Below are 19,342 nucleotides of genomic sequence, written 5' to 3' on the forward strand. Positions count from 1 at the left end.
GTAATGCGAAGGTGAATGTGTGATGCTCATTTATTTTTGTGACAACACTTGCATGTTACATGTGATTGTGCAACATCAGTCAAATTATTTGTACATAATTCGTGAAGTTGATGTGACATATCTTTGCCCGCAGGAAGGGGGGTGCCTCGGGGGGGGGGATCCTGGGGATGGTGGCGGTGGGTGTTGTGGCCCTGTTGGGGCTCCGAGCTGCATGATCTATGCCCCCATGGCATCTGTTGCGCTTCAAGTGTGGCTCTGGCCTGGGCTCCCTTTTGTGGTGCAGGCTGTCGTCCAACTTTAAACCAGGTCAGAGCAGGTGTTAATTTCCTGCTGCTAACGCGCCTTATTGCATGTTTTGTGATCTTATCGCTGAACTGGCTGGTCGTTGAGAATGTTGCGGAGTGGTGTTGTCGCTGCTTTTTGTACAGGAATGCCTACTCTGGATCTCATTAGCGATGGTTGCGGGGGTCATTTGTGGCAATGTTTTTTGTGGCTGCTTTCGCTGGTAAACTGGTGATATGGGCTGTTAGCATCAGCTTGTGAATGGGGCGCTAAATTTATCGCCACTTTGGCTGCGATAAAGTGCCGTTAACACTGCGATAGTTCCTTGAGAATATGCCCCACTGTCTTTCTCACCTACCGCACAATTGAAACCAAATTCAACTGACATTAATCTAGTACAGGCTAGTCTTAGGCCAGGATCACAATTAGGGCAAAGGAGAATAAAGTATTTTACTAGCCCCAGTAAACCCTAATACTTCTGATAAATATTTCTGCAATACAGGATTCGGACTTGATGGATATTAAATCAAACTCTGAAATGGGAATATCATGCAGAATTCAATGTTTTTTGCAGCAAATTCCTCATGCTCTGGTAATTTACAGACATGATTTTTCCGGTAATTTTCAGCAAGTTTGATCTGCGGAAATTGGAGTGGGGAAAACTGCAGGCATGCCGAGTTTATCGTGCCCAGTACCGGATGCAGTAAACTTTGCATTACTTGAAATCACGATCTCTATGCAAACTGGGGTTTGTGTAGGGATCAGAACATTGTGACCCACTTGTGATAAGGCCCCTACTATTAGATTATTTTATCTTCTTTGATTGTCTTGACTTTTTGTAATGGTCCCATGTTTCCATCAACTGTGAATGACACACAGAGAATAAAGATGACTCGAGTTCAAGATGACAATACTTTAATACTGATCAACATAATGCAAAATAGGTAATAAAAAATAGAGACATACAAATAAATACATCAATTCTTTGGAAATTATAATACATTTTAAATACATGTCTTACAAAAACAAATAAAATGTTCAGCTACCCTGGAAATCTGTCCTTGAGTAGATAAAAGCAGTCGTTTCAATATTCTAGGAAACATATTCACACTTTCTATAAGAAAGGATTTTTGGGCACAAACTAATTACAGTCTTAAAATTCTGAAATACCTGCACACTTCTCACCGATATATATACATATGTGAAATGGTTTGACCTTTTTATAATGCTTTCTTGATGCCATGTTTTTATGTGTGCCTGTAGAGTTTAATGAGCTGCTTAATTGCCATTTGACTGATGGGCAACAGCATATAACCTTCAGTGCGTACTGGGCTCCGTGCACATCAGCATATAATCCTACGTGCGGACTGGGTTCTATGGGCAACAGCATATAACCTTAAGTGCAGACTGGGCTCCGTGCACCACAGCCTATAACCTTAAGTGCAGACTGGGCTCTGTGCACCACAGCATATAACCTTAAGTGCAGACTGGGCTCCGTGTACCACAGCATATAATTTTAAGTGCAGACTGGTCTCCGTGCACCACAGCATATAACCTTAAGTGCAGGCTGGGCTCCGTGTGCCACAGCATATAACTTTAAGTGCAGACTGGTCTCCGTGCACCACAGCATATAACCTTAAGTGCAGACTGGGCTCCATGTACAACAGCATATACCCTTAAGTGCAGACTGGGCTCCATGTACAACAGCATATACCCTTAAGTGCAGACTGGGCTCTGTGCACCACAGCATATACCCTTAAGTGCAGACTGGGCTCTGTGCACCACCGCATATAACTTTAAGTGCAGACTGGGCTCCGTGCACCACAGCATATAACCTTAAGTGCAGACTGGGCTCCGTGCACTACAGCATATAACCTTAAGTGCAGACTGGGCTCCGTGGACAACAGCATATAATCCTATGTGTGGGCTGGGCTCCATAGACAACAGCATATAATCCTATGTGCATACTGGGCTCCATAGACAACAGCTAATAATCCTATGTGCTTACTGGGTTCTATGAGCAACAGCATTTAATCTTATGTGTAGACTGGGCTCTATAAACAACATCCTATAATCCCATGTGCAGACTGGGCTCCCTAGACAACTGCATATAATCCTATGTGTGGGCTGGGCTCCATAGACAACAGCATATAATCCTATGTGTGGACTGGGCTCCATAGACAACAGCATATAATCCTATGTGTGGACTGGGCTCTATGGAGAACAGAATATAATCCTATGTGTGGACGGGCCTTCATTGCACACATATCTCTCCTTCTGCAGTCAAACTAAGTAAATTCCAACAGACAGAGAGCAATTGGCAGAAGGAAGATGTTCCGCGAAAGGAAACAATGGAATCTTAAGGTCCACGGTTCAGGTTTAGAGTGTATATTAATTATTTATTTGTTTCTTTCTTTAGAGCACTGACACGCCTCTAATCTACTGCAGGCAGCAAGTTACAACACTAACAAAGGTGGAATGTTTTGATATCAATTCTAAATGGCAGGCAGCTCTGAATGTCTCTAGTCTTAATTGTAAAGTATTCCAGAGTCTGGCTGCCAGATACAGGAATGACCAGCCTCCTATTGGTTCTCTTGTTCCAGATATTCAGAACAGAAGAAAGAAGTGGAACGCAAAGAGTGGAAGGACAACTAATGGCCTGATATAGAGTTTGGTGGAAAATGTAAAGTCGAACAAATTAAATCTATACCTGCCTATGTATGCCTACATTGACAGTATGTTGGTAGTCAATATTCTGGAGTCAATGCGAGTGCAGGTTGATATTATGGACCTTGTAATTTTGATAAACAATTATCAGGTGAAAGTCTGAAATTTGGAATATCATTCACTAGCAGAATTTCTTCCACAATGCTATCCCTGTTACAGCCCAACTTTAAATCAGACTCTTGATGTAAAGCTTTTGGCAGGCACAGTGTAAACTTGTTTATTTATAAAGGGCAGCCAGTAATGATGGCTCCCTTCTGGTCCCCACAATGGAGGACACCATGCCTACAGAAAACCCCTCCATCAATGAGCACAGAGGAGAGTGAGTCTGTACTCTGCAGTGTTGGGAAGGTGCCATCTCTCCATGGATACAAAGCCTGTCCTTGCTAAGCCCATAAGACTCATTCAATGATAACTAGGTGATTGGAATACATTTGGGGACAAAAACATATAATCCCATAAATAAAAAAGGAAATATCCAGTTAGCACTTTCTTTACCTTAGTCAACAATTACAAAAAAATGTTTAGGGCTCTGGAAAACAAATTCTCCAGTAGAGAATTTTAGGGTCAGATTTCCTGTTTCTACAGACGAGATTTTCGATTGGGAAAAACTGATTTTTAACATGTATTGCACACAATAGCATTTATGTTTTTACACTCCAAAAGGAAATTGTCTTTGCAGGTCATTTGATCAACAAGTACTGTCACTAACAGACTCACTCCCACACTTGCTCTTAATGCATCGTGACTGAACGTACCAGGCATTGTGAACGGTTTGAGTAAGTGAATATCTAAAATCATGTTTGAGGAGCAAATGGTCACAATAGGCAGTTTAGCCATGTACCGAACAGCATCATCACCCAGAATTATCCAGTGTAGCTGATCTGGTCTAAAGACATTGTAACGGGTGGCAGCAATCTCCAGTATCCCCTCTGCTTGAGGAGCCTCATTACAGGGGTCTTGATACTTTATTTCTTGATGTTCAAGGGGTGTTGCTAGCCTTGGAGGCGTTGAAGGTGCATTCCAAGGCAGCAATCAAAGGGATCCTTGAGAGATAAGTCTATTCCTGCTTCTTCCTTGTAAAACCCCCTAAACACATTTCCCCCCAATTTCACGTAAATGCGACTCATACACAAATCCATTTTCAAGTTCCCCAGGCCTCCAATGTTGTGAAACACTGCGTAATAGGTTATGTGGAACAGCACTATGTTCAGAGGTCGCTGTAGAGTTCCACACATAGCATTCCTCATTTATGTAGAACAAAATTCAATGTTCCTATCTGCTAAAACCTCAGGAAACTGCTATTAGAGAAAATAACTTTGGCGAGTCCTCTTCCTTGCTTTCTCCAATGTCGTCCAGGATATTCATGATATATTTCAATTCACTGTTTCTGAGATTCCCTTTGATGTACAAGATCGCTCCGACTTGATGTTTGCTGTGAAAGGATGTAGAACAAAGTTAGACTTGGTCAAAGGTTACAAGCCTTTTCTATCAGAGATGACTATGATTGGGCCAGTGCTTCATTACTTTTCATCAACAGACTTTGATCCAGAGCATAAGAGAGAAAAGCAGAAAAGAATGTAAGATGAAGTAGGAGAAAGCTAGGACAACAGTGACAAAGGAATAATCTAGGGATTAGAAAAAACATTGAAGAAATGACGTGGAGACTAGAAGTGTAGACTTTTGGAAGAAAGTGGCATCAGGTGGTAACTGGATTGGTATCAGTCTTGAAAACTGCCAACTCCAGCATTTAGCAGCACACTGTGGGGACCTCTATTTATTTATTTAATTGATTTATTTACAAAGTAAGCATTCGATCTGGCACATTTGTACATCACTAGAATGCCCACAAAGAGGGAAAAAGTGGCATAGTTTCTTCCACAATCGATGTTTCAATGATTCAACAGTGAATGACAATTATGTACTCAAACCCAATGTCTTTGTCACTCAGTGTTGCATTAACATGTTTTTTAGATTTCACAACATTGTTATTCTAAGAGGTCCAGGGGTATGTTTAACATCTCTCAAATGGTAGTCTAGTTTTGGGGGTGGTTGAATGTTCTAACGAGGCATATGCATTTGTAACATGATTTTTAATGGTCGCATTATAAATGATCTCCTCAAATTACCATAAAAACCTACGTTGCGTGTATCTGCATGTTGAAACTTTCATACAAATTACTGAGATGTACTTTTTAAAATACTCATAAAAATATGCAAACAAGATGAAATAAGACAATTTCACTCTCTTCGTTTACAGCTGAGTTTTCGTCCTGTGCAATGTCAGGCATTGTATGTAAAGACAGTAATTTGAACTCAATTGAGGCATTTCAGATCGAGGCAGACAGCATACGCTAAAGCACAAGCATGCTCCTGCATGGTCCCACTGTAACTAATATGAAGAGATAACAAAATCCATCTCACTATAACTAACATGAAGAGATAGCATAAGCTGTCCCATTGTCACTAACATGAAGAGATAGTATAAGCTGTCTCCCTGTAACTAACATGAAGAGATAGCATAAGCTGTCTCGCTGTCTCACTGTAACTAACATGAAGAGATAGCATAAGCTGTCTCACTTTAACTAAAATAAAGAGATAGCATAGCTGTCTCCCTGTAACTAACATGAAAGGATAGCATAAGCTGTCTCACTTTAACTAAAATAAAGAGATAGCATAGCTGTCTCCCTGTAACTAACATGAAGTGATAGCATAGCTGTCTCCCTGTAACTAACATGAAGGGATAGCATAGCTGTCTCCCTGTAACTAACATGAAGTGATAGCATAGCTGTCTCCCTGTAACTAACATGAAGGGATAGCATAGCTGTCTCCCTGTAACTAACATGAAGTGATAGCATAGCTGTCTCCCTGTAACTAACATGAAGGGATAGCATAAGCTGTCTCTGTGTAACTAACATGAAGAGATAGCATAAGCTGTCTCTGTGTAACTAACATGGAGATAGCATAAGCTGACTCACTGTAACTAAAATGAAGACAAAGCATAAGCTGACTCACTGTAACTAACATGAAGACATAGCATAAGCTGTCTCCCTGTATTTAACAGGAAGAGATAGCAAAAGCTCTCTATCGTCCGGGGCGTGGGACAAGGATACCAACCAAGCATCGCGAAGGGGGCGGCAGAAGACAACGACAAGCAGAGCTTGGAAAACTGACAATCGAACTATCGCAAAGACACGGAAGGCCGATGGCCAAACCCCCCCTCCCCCACCCCCGGCGGCGCCTTTTCTTTCTTCTTCCTCTTCCTCTTCCCTCTTCTTCCACTCATGTATATCCCATGCTCCATGTAAATATATATTTTTTTATACAATAAAAAATTACAGAAATTAAAAAAAAAAGGTCCCTACCTTGTCCTACAGTGTTTCACATAAAAGAGGCTTTCGCTTTAAATTAGGCATTTTACATCAAGAGGGGCAGGGGTGCAGGGGGAGGTGATGGGGTTCACATCAACACAGTATTTCAAAGATTTTAATACTAACACGTGTGTGGATCTTATCAATCTTTTTTGCAGTTTTCCTTTCTGAAAATGACTGTTGATTAACTATTGTCAAGGAAAAAAGTCATTTTATTTTCGGCCTTGGAATGGAAAAGTAACATCCACAAATTAAATGAGTAGATAAATGGGTAAGAAAAAGTATGGGTAAGGGTAAAGGATGAAGCAAATATAAAATTCCACAAAGAGCGTGAGAGGTAGAGAGTTTGTGCGTCAGATCTGCCAATGCTTGGGTAGGAGCTAGAACTTACAGGCAGCTGCAATGGAGAAGGTATGATCTAATATTTACCCATTACAAAATATCATACCCCCATAAAAAAATGTGCACTGAATTAAAGCACTGAGGGACATATGTACAAGGAAATGGTAGAGCGTGGCGTTAAGCACAAAATGCTAACCCTCGCTTCACCATGCCGAAAACACAAGGATGCACTGTATTTACATAGATGTTGCACATCCCTGCGATTTCCCTAGCACCGGAGCTAAAGTAAACTGCCTAGCGCCAATGCAGGCACCCTTGCATCATAGAGCATGGGTGCCTGCATTGTGGAAATTATTGATTATGTGCAGGAATGAGTCTCTTCCTGCACATAAACAGTCACAAATGGTGATTTCTAACTTCTATGTGTGCTGCATTGTGCATATAAATTGCAAATTCTCATTTTTGTAATGATTGTTCATGTGCAGGAAGGGACATAAAATAATCATTCATGGTGTTTTGCTGTCTCTGCTTGCCTTCAGAAAGGCCCTAAAAACCTGGCTTTACAAGCAGTAACTTGTTATGTTTGTGTTTTCTTCCATCTTCTTTCTCAGTTTGGGGTCCGGGACACTCCCTGGAGTAGCCGTGCGCTATATAAGCAACCCCAATAACATAACATAACATAACATAGAAACAGTTACAACAAGGAGAAATTAGTAATTTCTCCTCGTTCTACCATGTTAAGACCAGGTTTTCCTTGGTCTAAATTTTGGTGTTGCCTCCTATTTATGCCACCCTTGTAAACAGCGTCAAACTCAATGGGTGTTGAGGCAGAACGCCCAACCCGACACCCATTGTCACCCTTCCACGCAAAGTATAGCGTGAAAGGGTGTCTTATTTACAAGGCGGAGTTAAGCCACATTAAGTGGCTTAACACTGCCTTATAAATAAGGCAAATCCCCTTTCCCCACAGGTATGTCGTTAAACGTGATGTTCCTGTAGCAATAGGGGTGTGTAAATATGCCCCCGAGTGTACTGAGCCATTAATGGGGATCTCAATGAAACAAAGTGGTATGTTTATTTATTTATTTTATCTTTATCTTTATTTATTTATTTGTAAAGCGCTAACATTCATCCTTGGGAGGACATCACGGCGCTGAGGAGAGGTGGCAAGTGATTCGATAGCAGCTCTGGTTGAGGATTATTGATCTGATCTGGGAAAGAGAACTGTCTTCAGTTGTTTCCTAAATGAGAGGAAGCAGTCATTTATTCTGAGGTTAGAAGGTAACTCATTCCATTTTGTTGCGGCAATGTGAGAGAAGGCCCGTTCTCCCATCCTGACAGTCCGTGCTCGGGTGGTGGATGCTCTACCTGACGTTATGGATCGTAGGTTCCTTGAGGGTTTATGGAATCTAAACTTGTCATGTAGGATGTTGGGGCCTGTATCGGGAAGTACTTTGTGTGAAATACATAGTAGTTTAAAAGTGGCTCGTTGTCGCATTGGGAGCCAATGAAGCTCACGCATGCAGTTTTTGGCTGAGTCGTATTTTCTTTTATTACAGATGGCTTTGGCCGCGGCATTCTGAACCATCTGTAATTTAGAGAAAAGGTAATCTGCCATTCCCACATACAGGGAGTTACCATAGTCCAGCCTACTAATCAATAGTGACTGGACTAGTGTTTTCCTGCACTCTGTCGGAACCCAGGGGAAGACTCGTCATCTTCAATAGCCCGAAGCCTCTGTCGCAAACTATGGAGACATGGGATTTCATGGATAAGTCCCTATCCAGTGTTATGCCTAGATTTTTGGCTTTTGCAGTAGGGTTGGGAGGCGAGCCCAGATCACTCGGCCACCAGCTGTTGTCCCAAGCCTGTGTGCCTCTGCCGAACAGTAGGATTTCAGACTTGTCGGCATTTAGTCTAAGACAATTGTCCTGCATCCAAATTGCCAACTCAGTCAGGCAGTTTGTGAGTCTAGATTTTGAATCATCTTTTTCATCAATGGTGACCATCAACTAGGTGTCATCCGCATAGGAGCACATTTCGACACCCCACTTTTTGCCAATGGTTGCCAATGAGGAGAAAAACACATTGAACAGGGTTGGGCTCAACGAAGCCCCCTGGGGAACCCCATATTTTATAGATCGCGGAGGGGATGTGTAGTCACCCAAACAAACTGATTGGGTTCGATCCGCTAGGAACGATTGTAGCCATCCTAATGCTTTATCTTGAATTCCTTTCTCTGCCAGGATGTTCAATAATTGATCGTGGGGTACGGTATCAAAAGCCGCTGATAAATCGAGGAGTATCAGAGCGACTGTTTTACCTTGATCCACCTTAGTTCTAATGCTGTCTGTCACTGCTAAGAGTGTAGTTTCAGTGCTATTGTTTGTCCGGAACCCTGTCTGTGAGGCGTCCAGTAGGTCATTGACTTCCAAAAATGTGGAAAGTCGTCTGTTGACCAACTTCTCCAGAACCTTTGATAAATAGGGTAACTGGGATATTGGTCTGTAATTGGCCGGATTGTTTACGTCTGCTACAGCCTTTTTTACTAAAGGAGTGACTAGGGCCTGTTTCCATGATTTTGGGAATTCGGCAGAACTAAGGGAAAGATTAAGTGCTCTAGTGACTGCTGGGCATATTACAGGGGTTAGCTGGGAGAAAATGTGATGTGGGCATGGGTCAAGTGGTGACCCAGATTTGACCTCAAGCATGACTTTTTCTACCTCCTCTTCCGAAAAAAGGCCAAAACTGTGACAGATGGTATGTGCAGTGGTTGGTACGTAATGTTCGCTTTTTTCCGTCCCTGATTTTGGAAAGGAGGCATAGATGGTGTCAATTGTTTCGCAGAGCTCAGCATTACACCCGCCTATGGCCATGGGCAGGACTAGGCTTGTTTAACACACTGTCAAAGTATACATTTTTTCTGAGTGTACTTTCAGAACTTCACATGGAGCATAATGCTTTTTACACACTTATTTTAAACTCGTGATGTGAAATGGACATTTGGTGAAATTTTTTGCAGGCTTCCTTTAGGAGGAGAACTCCTACCCATTCCCCAAATCTTCGTAGAATAAGTCAGGCTCGCTCATTTGCTGCAGCGGTTACTTCACCCTGCAGCTATGGCCCCAGCTGCTGATGTTTCCACAGACGTGACACAAGTGTAGCATTAACCAAACTATAAGCAATCACCTGCCTGGTGCTCTGCTAGAATGTCATATCTATGAAAAGGCACATGTGTGCCTTGAAAAAGTGTCAAAAAACAATGTCCTCCAGTGAGGAGACTGAGCACTGTCACCATTCATTGAGTGGACCTTGTCACAGACCTGTTATTATGCTCTGTCACTAATCCCTGATGAAGTCTTCAACTTTGAGCCAACAGTACTTTGCATAATAGGATTTTTCAGTGCATACTTACAATGTGAAGATGAACTACAAACCCCAGGGCACAACACTGTTGGCTAAAAGGAGAGAACAGGCTAAACATTTACACATACAAAAAGAACAATTGAAGGACAAAATGCTGAATAATGTCAGGCAATCACCCCAGGAAGAGATCAGGCCTAAATCCATTGTTTTTTTGCTCCTCATGGCATTGCAGTTTAGACACAGCCATATGGAAATCAGTCTTCACCCTGTTCCCCATGGGAACAATCCAGTCCAAACTGCCAGGCCAGGTCCTCTCTGGACGGGAAACAAGGATCCTAGGACCGGTTGTGGGGTGTCACCTAACCATGGGCAGAGAATTCCACTCCACCCGCGGAGTGTGCAGAGTTTTGCCAACGCTGCTTTCCATGGAGAACGCAAAGTATGCAAAACTTCACACACTCCGCAGCGGAGTGGAGTTGGCCTGCCACCCGCCTCCATCCCCTATTAATATATACCTTCACACTAACTTAAAACAATAAAAAAACACTTACTTTTTAACCGCAGCGTCCCCGGGCTTCCCTCCTCCTCCTCTTCTCCATTAGAAATACTGCTTAAGAAAACTGTGCATATTTCTCACAAGAAATGGCAAAGAAGAGGAGGAGGGCAGCCCAGGGACGCCGAGGTGAAAAGGTAAGTGGTTTTTAATTGTTTTAGGTTAGTGTTAAGGTATATCTTAATAGGGGGGAGGCTGGCGGCATAGCGGAGCTACGCGAGTTCCACAGAGTTTGTTGCCAACTCTGTGGGACTCCGCGTAGCCCCGCTACGCACACTACACCCAGGGTTAGTGTCACCCCTGATTAGCCAAGCTAGCTTTTCTCCAGTGGCATAGAGAGCACAGGACCCAGGTCTGGCCATACCCATCACACTCGGGGTGACAAATGCAAAAAGACCAATTGATGGACAGAATCCTGAACAATGTCAGGCATTCTCCCAGTACAGAGATCTGGGCCTAAATCCATTGTGTTTTGCTCCGCATGCCATTTCAGTTTAGAACAAGCCATATGCAAATCAGTTTTGACCCTGTTCCCCATGGGAACAGTCCATTTACACATGGCATGGGCTACCTTGTGTTACTCCGTTCCCAAATGAACAACAGCAAAGGGGTGATAAGATCACTTCCTCATTGCAAACCAATTACCTCCTCCTTTGCAGTGTCAGTAACTTGTCAATGCAACTTTCAATTAACTCAAATGTGGAATGGACCACCTTCTTGCACAGTTCGCAAAGCTTTTATAACTCACAAAATGGGTTTCGGGCTTTGAACCAAACACATGTGTATTCACAATCCCTGGGACTTTGCAAATTCCATGGTTTGTGAATGCAATAGTTTTTAATACATCGGATTAAACGTCTTTAAATAAATTGAGATCACCCACTCAAAATGTGCACATTTTACAAATAATTGGAACTGAAACCTTTAGGATTTGGGAAAATTGAAAAAAGTATATCATAGGAAGGTAAACACCATAGGAATACATAGGCATTGCTTTGACATTTATAATCCTGTAGCTTTACTAGAAATTATCATAAATCTCACCTTATATCTGGGTACTGGCTGGCAAGTGAAGCAACCACGGTCCTTATAGCATCTATGTCTTGTAGTTTGATGATTTCAGCAATTTTTGGGATAGCATCATTCAACCATTCTGCCTTTGATCCCTGAAACACAACATAATTTCCTATTGTATTATATTTTCTTGACAATTCATATTTTCAATTTCCTGTTGTAAATAGTAGTTATAATGTATAGCCCAACAATAAAACAAATAGCATGAACACTCTCTAGTCTAGTATTGAAGAATAATCCTGTTAATCTCAGTTTTCCAGAGTTGACCCATCGCACTTATATGTCTGAAGCTTTTAAGTTATGGTCAAATAGCCAGTAAATCTTTTTATTAGGAAATTTAAAGGAAAAAGATTTTTGAAAATGCTGTGAATTACAGGCCCACATATGGCAAAATTGGAGGTTTCCAGTCATGGAACTATATTCTGACACATCATGTCTTATTGAAAACAATAGACAAATTATATAAGTATACCATTGTAACTCCTCCCTTCTTTCCTCCTCACTCGCTTCCTTCCATCTAGGGGTGTGCAAAATGTAGGTGATTTGCTTTTGCGTCATTATGCAAAGTTTCGGAAAAATCAAGCAAAATGAAATGTAAATACAAAGAATGCAAATCGGTGATTTAGCACTATATTTAAGTTCAAAATGAGTCCTGTGTCAACTTTTGATGTGAGAATGCATTTCACGTTTAAAACTTCCGCCAAAGACAGCTGCTCATGTTCTGGTTGTATGTGTGTTTCCCGCGCTTCCGCTCTAGAATTTTGACATAAATGGTGGCGTAGATACAGAACGTAGTATAACGGTGTAAATTTGGTAATTTCACGTAACAAACATAAAACGAAATTCCCCAAATTATGTTCGAATCATTTAAACTCCTTCCTTCCTCAAAAAGCTCTGGAAAATTACACCTCAAATATTGCTCTTAATATTGTGTATAGTTAGCCAGGAATTCAGAATTCACCACTGAACACCAGTGCTTTCCTTTGTTTCTTATGGGAAGTTATCCTTTAGCCCAAGATTTAAAAGAAGTCTTTTAAAGGAATTAGTTATTTTCCTCTTGAGGACCCAGATATCAACTTCGTTAACTGCATAAGGTCTACCATAGTTTCAATATCAATATAAGCATTTTTTTATGTCTACTGCAACAAACCTGTTGGTTGTGAAGCAAGGTGACAAACACCATGGATATGATTAGAAACTAGAAAATAAACTTTCTCACAGACAGTTCAATTTTTCATCAGCCTCAGATCATGTGTGAAGTTACAAAAATTCAAAGTCAAGTAAACTCAGGTCAACCTCCTAACAGCACGCCATTATCCAACAAGTAGTATTTGCTTGGAAAGTAACAGGACAATGCGAGTCTAAAGTGGAAGTATAGGACAAGGTCCTCAATTTACCTATTTATTCATAAATGGCAATTAAAAAGAACATTTGTGATTAAACATAGTTAGTCAAACTTTAAAAAAAATACCAGAGCACTGGCCATGTAACAGCCCTACTTGCCTGCAAATGGCACTGCTCATGAATCAGGATGCTGTCTACCCGGTCTTTGCTCATAAACCGGGACTGTTGTTTGCTTGGGACACAGGGTTACCTTGTGCCAGGGATAAATCCCATTAAGAAGAGATGTTATTAATATGCCCGAGTGTTGGCCCCACTCGTGGGCCAGGGTGTTGCCCATGTTTTGCAGTCCCTGTGCATATGTTGCGGTCCACATTAGGCATTACAATGTGCATCTTTCATTGAGTTGGAGCTTCAATTTATGGAAGTTTCTGGTGACTTCTTAATGGAAATAGTAAATGAATGAACACGCCAATTTCACTTCCTTAAACTTAAAACACCCATTGCTTTAGTCAAAGAATGTGACGATGGATTCCTGTCAACTCGTTGATGCGGTTAGGAAGAACGTGAGGGCACTGTTGTGCAATAGTGCTGGTTTTTCCCATTGTCTTTCTTAATTTAGTGTTTTTCCCAGTGCTATGGCAATTCAAAAGGGTGTTTGGACAAAATATTGAGTCAAAAATATCAAGTTGCACAAACACTGATTGTTTTAAATTGTGACACAGAAATATCATGTGCAAAAATATCGTTGACAGAAATATTAATTTGTTAAGGTAAGAAATATTGTTTTTTAAGTTTCTTTTTGTGTTTAATAATATTTTAATTGTGTATGTTTTATGTTATTTGTGTAATTGTTGTTCATGTTTTCTAATATAGTTTGTCATTTTAAGCAATTTATATTTTCAATATAATTGTAAAATAGTAATTTATAGTGTTGTAGCAGGTTGTGAGCTTTGTAGAGATGCAGGCTGAGAAGTTAATTAAGTTAGTGTATCCAAGAAAGGCTTTGTTGCCTCTGCACCCATGACCATAATATGTTGCATTCACAGAGGCAAAGTATTTTCCCTCATTAACACGGGGTCAGGCCCCATGCTAATGAGGGAATAGCCCTCATAATAGTGCAGGCTTTATCAGTTCACTAGCGCTAACTGTATTACAGAAGCATCATGTGTCCCTTCTGTCATACTGCGGTACCCCAAGGGCTCAGAAAATGGACCCACATGCTCTTTGCGCCTCCAGGGGGCTGAATATAATACAGCCCCTGGTTGGATTGGAACCTTCTAAAAAAATGTCTTCTGTTCATCTCTGGAAAAGTGGGCAGTGCTGACAGACTGAAGAGGAACAAGCCATCTTGGACTTAGACTACACTTGTAGAAGTGCTCACACTAGAGCATCTTTGTAACTTCTATTTCATATTAGTAGGTGAAACCACTTTCTCAGGGTGTCTTTCCTGGTCTGGTAGTGTGGTTTAGCGCAGGTCTCCTATGGTTCTTAATATTTTTTCAGAGGTATTTCTGTGATAATTTTACAGTTTACACATATTTGTATTTGTCACAGTGCTACCTATGTCATTTAATAACATTCATGATGGGGTCCTAAAGTCAGTTCATGGGGACATGTCTTCTGTAGAATGGTACACTTATCTCTTGGAGCAATTGGTGGATGGTGACTCTTAAGTCTCCAAGGCCATATAGGTACCAGGCATGCCCAAAGAGTTCAGAAACTTTGCTCCAACAGCAGAGATGCATGTCAGTATGGCAGACCAGCAACTTTGATGATCTAGCCTGAGTAACAAATGCTAACTCCAGGAGAGTGCACAAGTGAGGGAGAACAGTTCTTCTCTTCCACACAGCAGGTGTCTCCGTTATCCTCTTTCACCAAAGATAATAGGACCCAACATAGCTGAGATTATGGAAATGTTTTACTTTGATGCATCAATAGTCATTTCTACAATAGAGCACTACTCATCTTTCCCTCAGCTGATGTCCACCTACTTTAATAAATACAGACTTCACCAAATCTTCATAGACTTTTTCTGCTGCTGCCCACTAATTGTACAGTTGAAGAAAATATGGATTGCCATTATCTGATGCAAGGTTGGTGAATGAAGGATGCAGAAACTACACAAACAAAACTAAAACAAATGAAGAATCTGCAATGTGTTTTGAACATGGTATGTTATGTCTACTTGTAAAGCGTGCTAATCACCCAGGAGGGTATCCAGGAACTTGAGCAGGAGTGAAGGAGTATGGTCCCCGCAAGGTTAATCGAATAGTCATATCTTCAGTTTCTTGCAGAACTCACGAAGTGAGAAGGAGGGTCTGATGTGCTGTGAAACATTGTTCATTGGTGTGATGTAGGAGAATGAACGCCCTCCTTCTATGCTTTCGTGAATGCAGGCGGTCTGCGAGAGTGGGGGTGAGACTGATCGTGGTTTATGGCTGGCTGGTGAGAGTGAATTCCACGATTCAGTTAGGCTGATCCAGTGATCTGCTGCTTGGAGATCCCGGTTGGAGATTGGTGCTGTAGTTGAGTCTGCTTGTGATGAGTGCATGCTTGTTGATTTGTCTGACATTCTGTGGCAGCCATTTGAAGATCTTTAGTAGCTTGAGTAGGATGTGGAAACAGGCAGCACTCACTGCATTGACTTGTGCTGTCATGTTCATCTTGTCGTTCAGGGTGAACCTCAGGTCGGTGGGTGTGGTGTTGGTCCTGGCTCAGTCGGCCAACAGGTGGCATCCGAACGAGAGGTCCTATTTTTGAAGACCAGTACTTCAGTCTTGTAACAGTTGGGCTTCAAACAGTTGATTCTCATCCATTCTGCTACCATGGTCATACAGTTGGTTAAGTTGTTTCTGGTGGTGTTAGTTTTGTCTGTCTTGGAGAGGATAAGTTGGATGTCTCCAGCGTAGGAGATGATGTTGATAACATGGTCTCCAATAGTGTTGGTGATCGCTGTCATGTAGATATTGAGCAGAGTAGGGCTGAGGGATAATCCCTGGGGAACTCCACAGACCAGGTTCTTGGTCTCCGATAGGAAGGGTGGCAGTCTGACTCTTTGGGCTCTTCTTGTGATGAAGGAGCAGATCCATTTAAATGCGGGTCTCTGGCTGCCAATGTCATTGAATCTTCTGTTGGGGAGACTATGTTGAATGCGCAGAGAGGTCAAGCAAGATGAGGACCACTGTCTCTCTTCGGTCGAGGATGGTCCGTATGTAGTTGGTGGCTGCGATGAGAGCTGTTTCGGAGAGGTGACCTTTTCTGAATCCTGATTGAGTATTGTTCAGTGGTGTAGTTTGAGGTTGATTGTTAGTTGCTTGTTCATGGCTTTCACTTTCACTTTGGCTTGGCAGGGGAGCATAGAGATCAGCCAGAAGTTGCTCAGTTGGTTCAGGTCGACCGACAGTTTCTTGAGGAGGGCATTGACCCCTGTATGCTTCCAATCTTCAGAGAATGTGGTGGATGTGATGAAAGGCACAGATCTGTTAGGGCCCCAGGAAGATGGACTTCATGATCTTCGTTGAGTCTTCTCTGGTGAGAGTTTCCCATTTGCTAATGTGGTCATCTTAGTAGGTGATGGACAGGTTGGTGATAAGATCGCTAGGGCATGGCTGGAGTACGAATTGCTGCTGTAGATGCTTGCGTTTTTATTGTGAAAAAAATGTGATAGGTTGTTGGAGTTCTTGGGAGGGGGTGATGCTTTTGACAGAGGCAGGGGGTGTCCTGGAGTCCTTGACTATCAAGAAGATCTCTATGCAGCTGTTGGTGCTCCCTTTGATGTGTTCAGCTAACCCTCTTTTCTTGGTGTTGGTGTCTCTCGGGTGTTGGTGGTAGTACCCGAGGGCAGCCTTGTAGATGGTTCTGTTGGAGGCTTTTGTGGCTGGCTCTCCATTTTCTTTCTAGGTATTTGAAATGCTGTTTGGCATCTCAAAGGTCCTCTGTGTACCAGCTGGTTTGCTTGTTGGTTCTTCTTTGCTTGCTGTGCTTGATGGGTGTGAAGACAATCTGCACAGTTCTTGGTCCACTTGTTGAAGTTGGTGATGTCTTTATTGAGGTTGGGCGTGGGGTTAGGTTGATCCTTGCTGAGAATGTGGAGCCAATCAGCTACTGCATTTTTGCCCCAGTTAAGGCAGGGTAGGCTGGCACTGGTGGGTGTGTTGAATTGTGCTGTGTTGATTTGGAAGTGGATGATGGAGTGGTCAGTCCATGTGAGCGATGACGTGGAGCTGTACTTGAGGCTGTTGTTAGTAGTGAAGATGGGGTCTAGTGTGTGTCCTGCGATGTGTGTTGGTTCTCTGACGAGCTGGGTTAGTCCAATGTTGCTCAGGCTTTCAAGTAGTGCTGTGTAGCAATGTTCGGTTCTGTGTTCTAAGTGGAAGTTGACGTCACTGAGGAGTATGGAGGCTCTGGAGTCGAGGTGAAGGGACAATGAAATCAGTCATTGTTGAAAGTGGCTTGTGGTCCTGGTGGCTGGTAGACGAAGGTTCCATTTGGGGTGAGATTTTCAGAGTTGCAGCTTGAAGTACAGGTGTTCCATTAAGGGGCTGGTGCCTACCGTGGATTTTGAGTGCTTAATGGAGTTTTTGTAGATGATTTTGAGTTCTCCTCCTGGCTTGGGAGAGCGTTCCTGTTGTGCAATCTTGTAGCCCGCTGGAATCGCTGTGGCGATGGCAAATGCCAATGTGGAGTTGAGCCAGGTTTCCATGAGGAAGAGGATGCCCAGTGGGTTACTGCTCTGCAGGTCCCAGATTTCAATTGCATGTCTGCTGAGAGATCAAGTGTTGAGTAGATTGCATGCAGGTGAGTGATGGGGTGTAGGTTTGCTGAAGCGTGTGGTGTGGGTGGGGTGTTGTTGGTGTCACGGTCGCTTGTGTGGGATGTGGGTGTAGACTGTCAAAGGGGAACTGGCAGTGGGTGCAGGTGAAGGCCCTTACTTTTGTGTGTGCCACTGCAGCAATGGTGGTAGAGGCATTCCAGTTGAGCATCGCTGGGAGTCGATCCAACCAGAGTTCCTGGCACTGGGTGCGGTACAGGCACATACAGGTGCAGATTGGCTTGCGTTCGGCACTTTTGACACGCCGGTGACATGCCCGCTGCGTGAAGCCACACAGCGGCCACCATTGAATAGGTCCTGGGAGAATGAGGACTGAAGGGGCGGGGCTGCGGAAGCATGGAAATAGGGGTTGAGAGAACGTTACAGGAAGAGCGAGTAAGGAGCGGGGAAGGTGGGAGAAATTCATGGGGTGGGGGGGCTGTGGGGAGCCCGACAGAGGGGGCAAAAGGTCAGAAACGATGTGAAAAGTACTCAAATGACTGCACACAGCACAATGCACAAGGGTTGAAAAGATAACCAGAGTAAACGCACAAAGACAAATGAAAGCTCACTACAGAGGAATAAGAGAGTATAAAAATCAAAGGAAAGGGCATTAAAGAATGAGAAAGCACAAAAACGAATGAAACAAACACTTCTAGAGTACAACCATATCTATGCATAAAGTACGTCACTGCTTACACTTCCCTGCATTAACAGACCCTTACGAGGCTCCCCTTCCGGAGCTTGAGAAAATTCCACATATTTGCAACTCTACTACTCTGGGACAAAATTCCTTTTTTAGTATTAACCAATCAATTGCATAGTATATTTCCTTGGTTTCAGTTGCTTCTAAAAGACTCCACATATCCATATTATACTTACATTTCTTATGCAACAGTCTTTTATAAGAGATGCACTTTCAATAATTTGATTTGCTATGATTTTCTGCTGCTCTGCACTCTTCTGGCTCACTTTCTTCTTCATTATTCGCCTGATGTATTCTTTAACCAAATAAAGGTGGATATTCTCCATAATTTCCTGGGCATAAGCAAAAAGCAATACAAGTTTTGAGTTCAATTTGTCATTAATGCATACTTATTTTTGTAAAATAAAAGATTAGCAAAAATAATTTATGTGCATATGGTCAATTGAATGAATATTTTAAATGTCTGAAATTATTTACTTGGCCTCCTCTGCAGTAAATGTTCTAATAAGACATATTGACACATTTGTGGATGTAAGCCATCTCAGTGCATCCGATTAAGCACCTTTTCAGTACTGCCGATCTAAAATGGTCTGGCTCTCCCTGCTGGCGGAACTGTCTGAGATAATTCCACTTAAATTAATAGGGTATTTAAATGTGTTTAACTCCTCCCTTCCCTTCTCAGCTTTCTTATTAATACATTTAAGCAATTGCACCTATAGTGATTACTGTTGCATCTCAGCATGTATTCACTGAACAAGCAAAGCATGGTT

At 42.3% G+C, this 19,342-nt stretch overlaps 1 protein-coding gene across 2 annotated transcripts in view; it reads right to left on the reverse strand.

The window, feature by feature from the left end:
• Nucleotides 1-1,180: 1,180 nt before the first annotated feature.
• The window catches only part of TNFAIP2 (TNF alpha induced protein 2), a 45,584-nt gene continuing 27,422 nt past the window's right edge, over nt 1,181-19,342 (reverse strand). For both annotated transcript variants that reach the window (XM_086937851.1, XM_086937850.1), the window contains exons 10-12: nt 18,749-18,904; nt 11,683-11,804; nt 1,181-4,441 (exon numbers count right to left, since the gene is read on the reverse strand). In XM_086937851.1, the coding sequence (XP_086793977.1) occupies nt 4,297-4,441; nt 11,683-11,804; nt 18,749-18,904 (423 nt within the window). In that variant the 3' untranslated portion in view covers nt 1,181-4,296. The remainder of the gene's footprint in view (nt 4,442-11,682; nt 11,805-18,748; nt 18,905-19,342) is intronic.

The sequence above is a fragment of the Lissotriton vulgaris genome, chromosome 9 (assembly GCF_964263255.1).
Source record: "Lissotriton vulgaris chromosome 9, aLisVul1.2, whole genome shotgun sequence".
Classification (NCBI taxonomy): Eukaryota; Metazoa; Chordata; class Amphibia; order Caudata; family Salamandridae; genus Lissotriton; species Lissotriton vulgaris.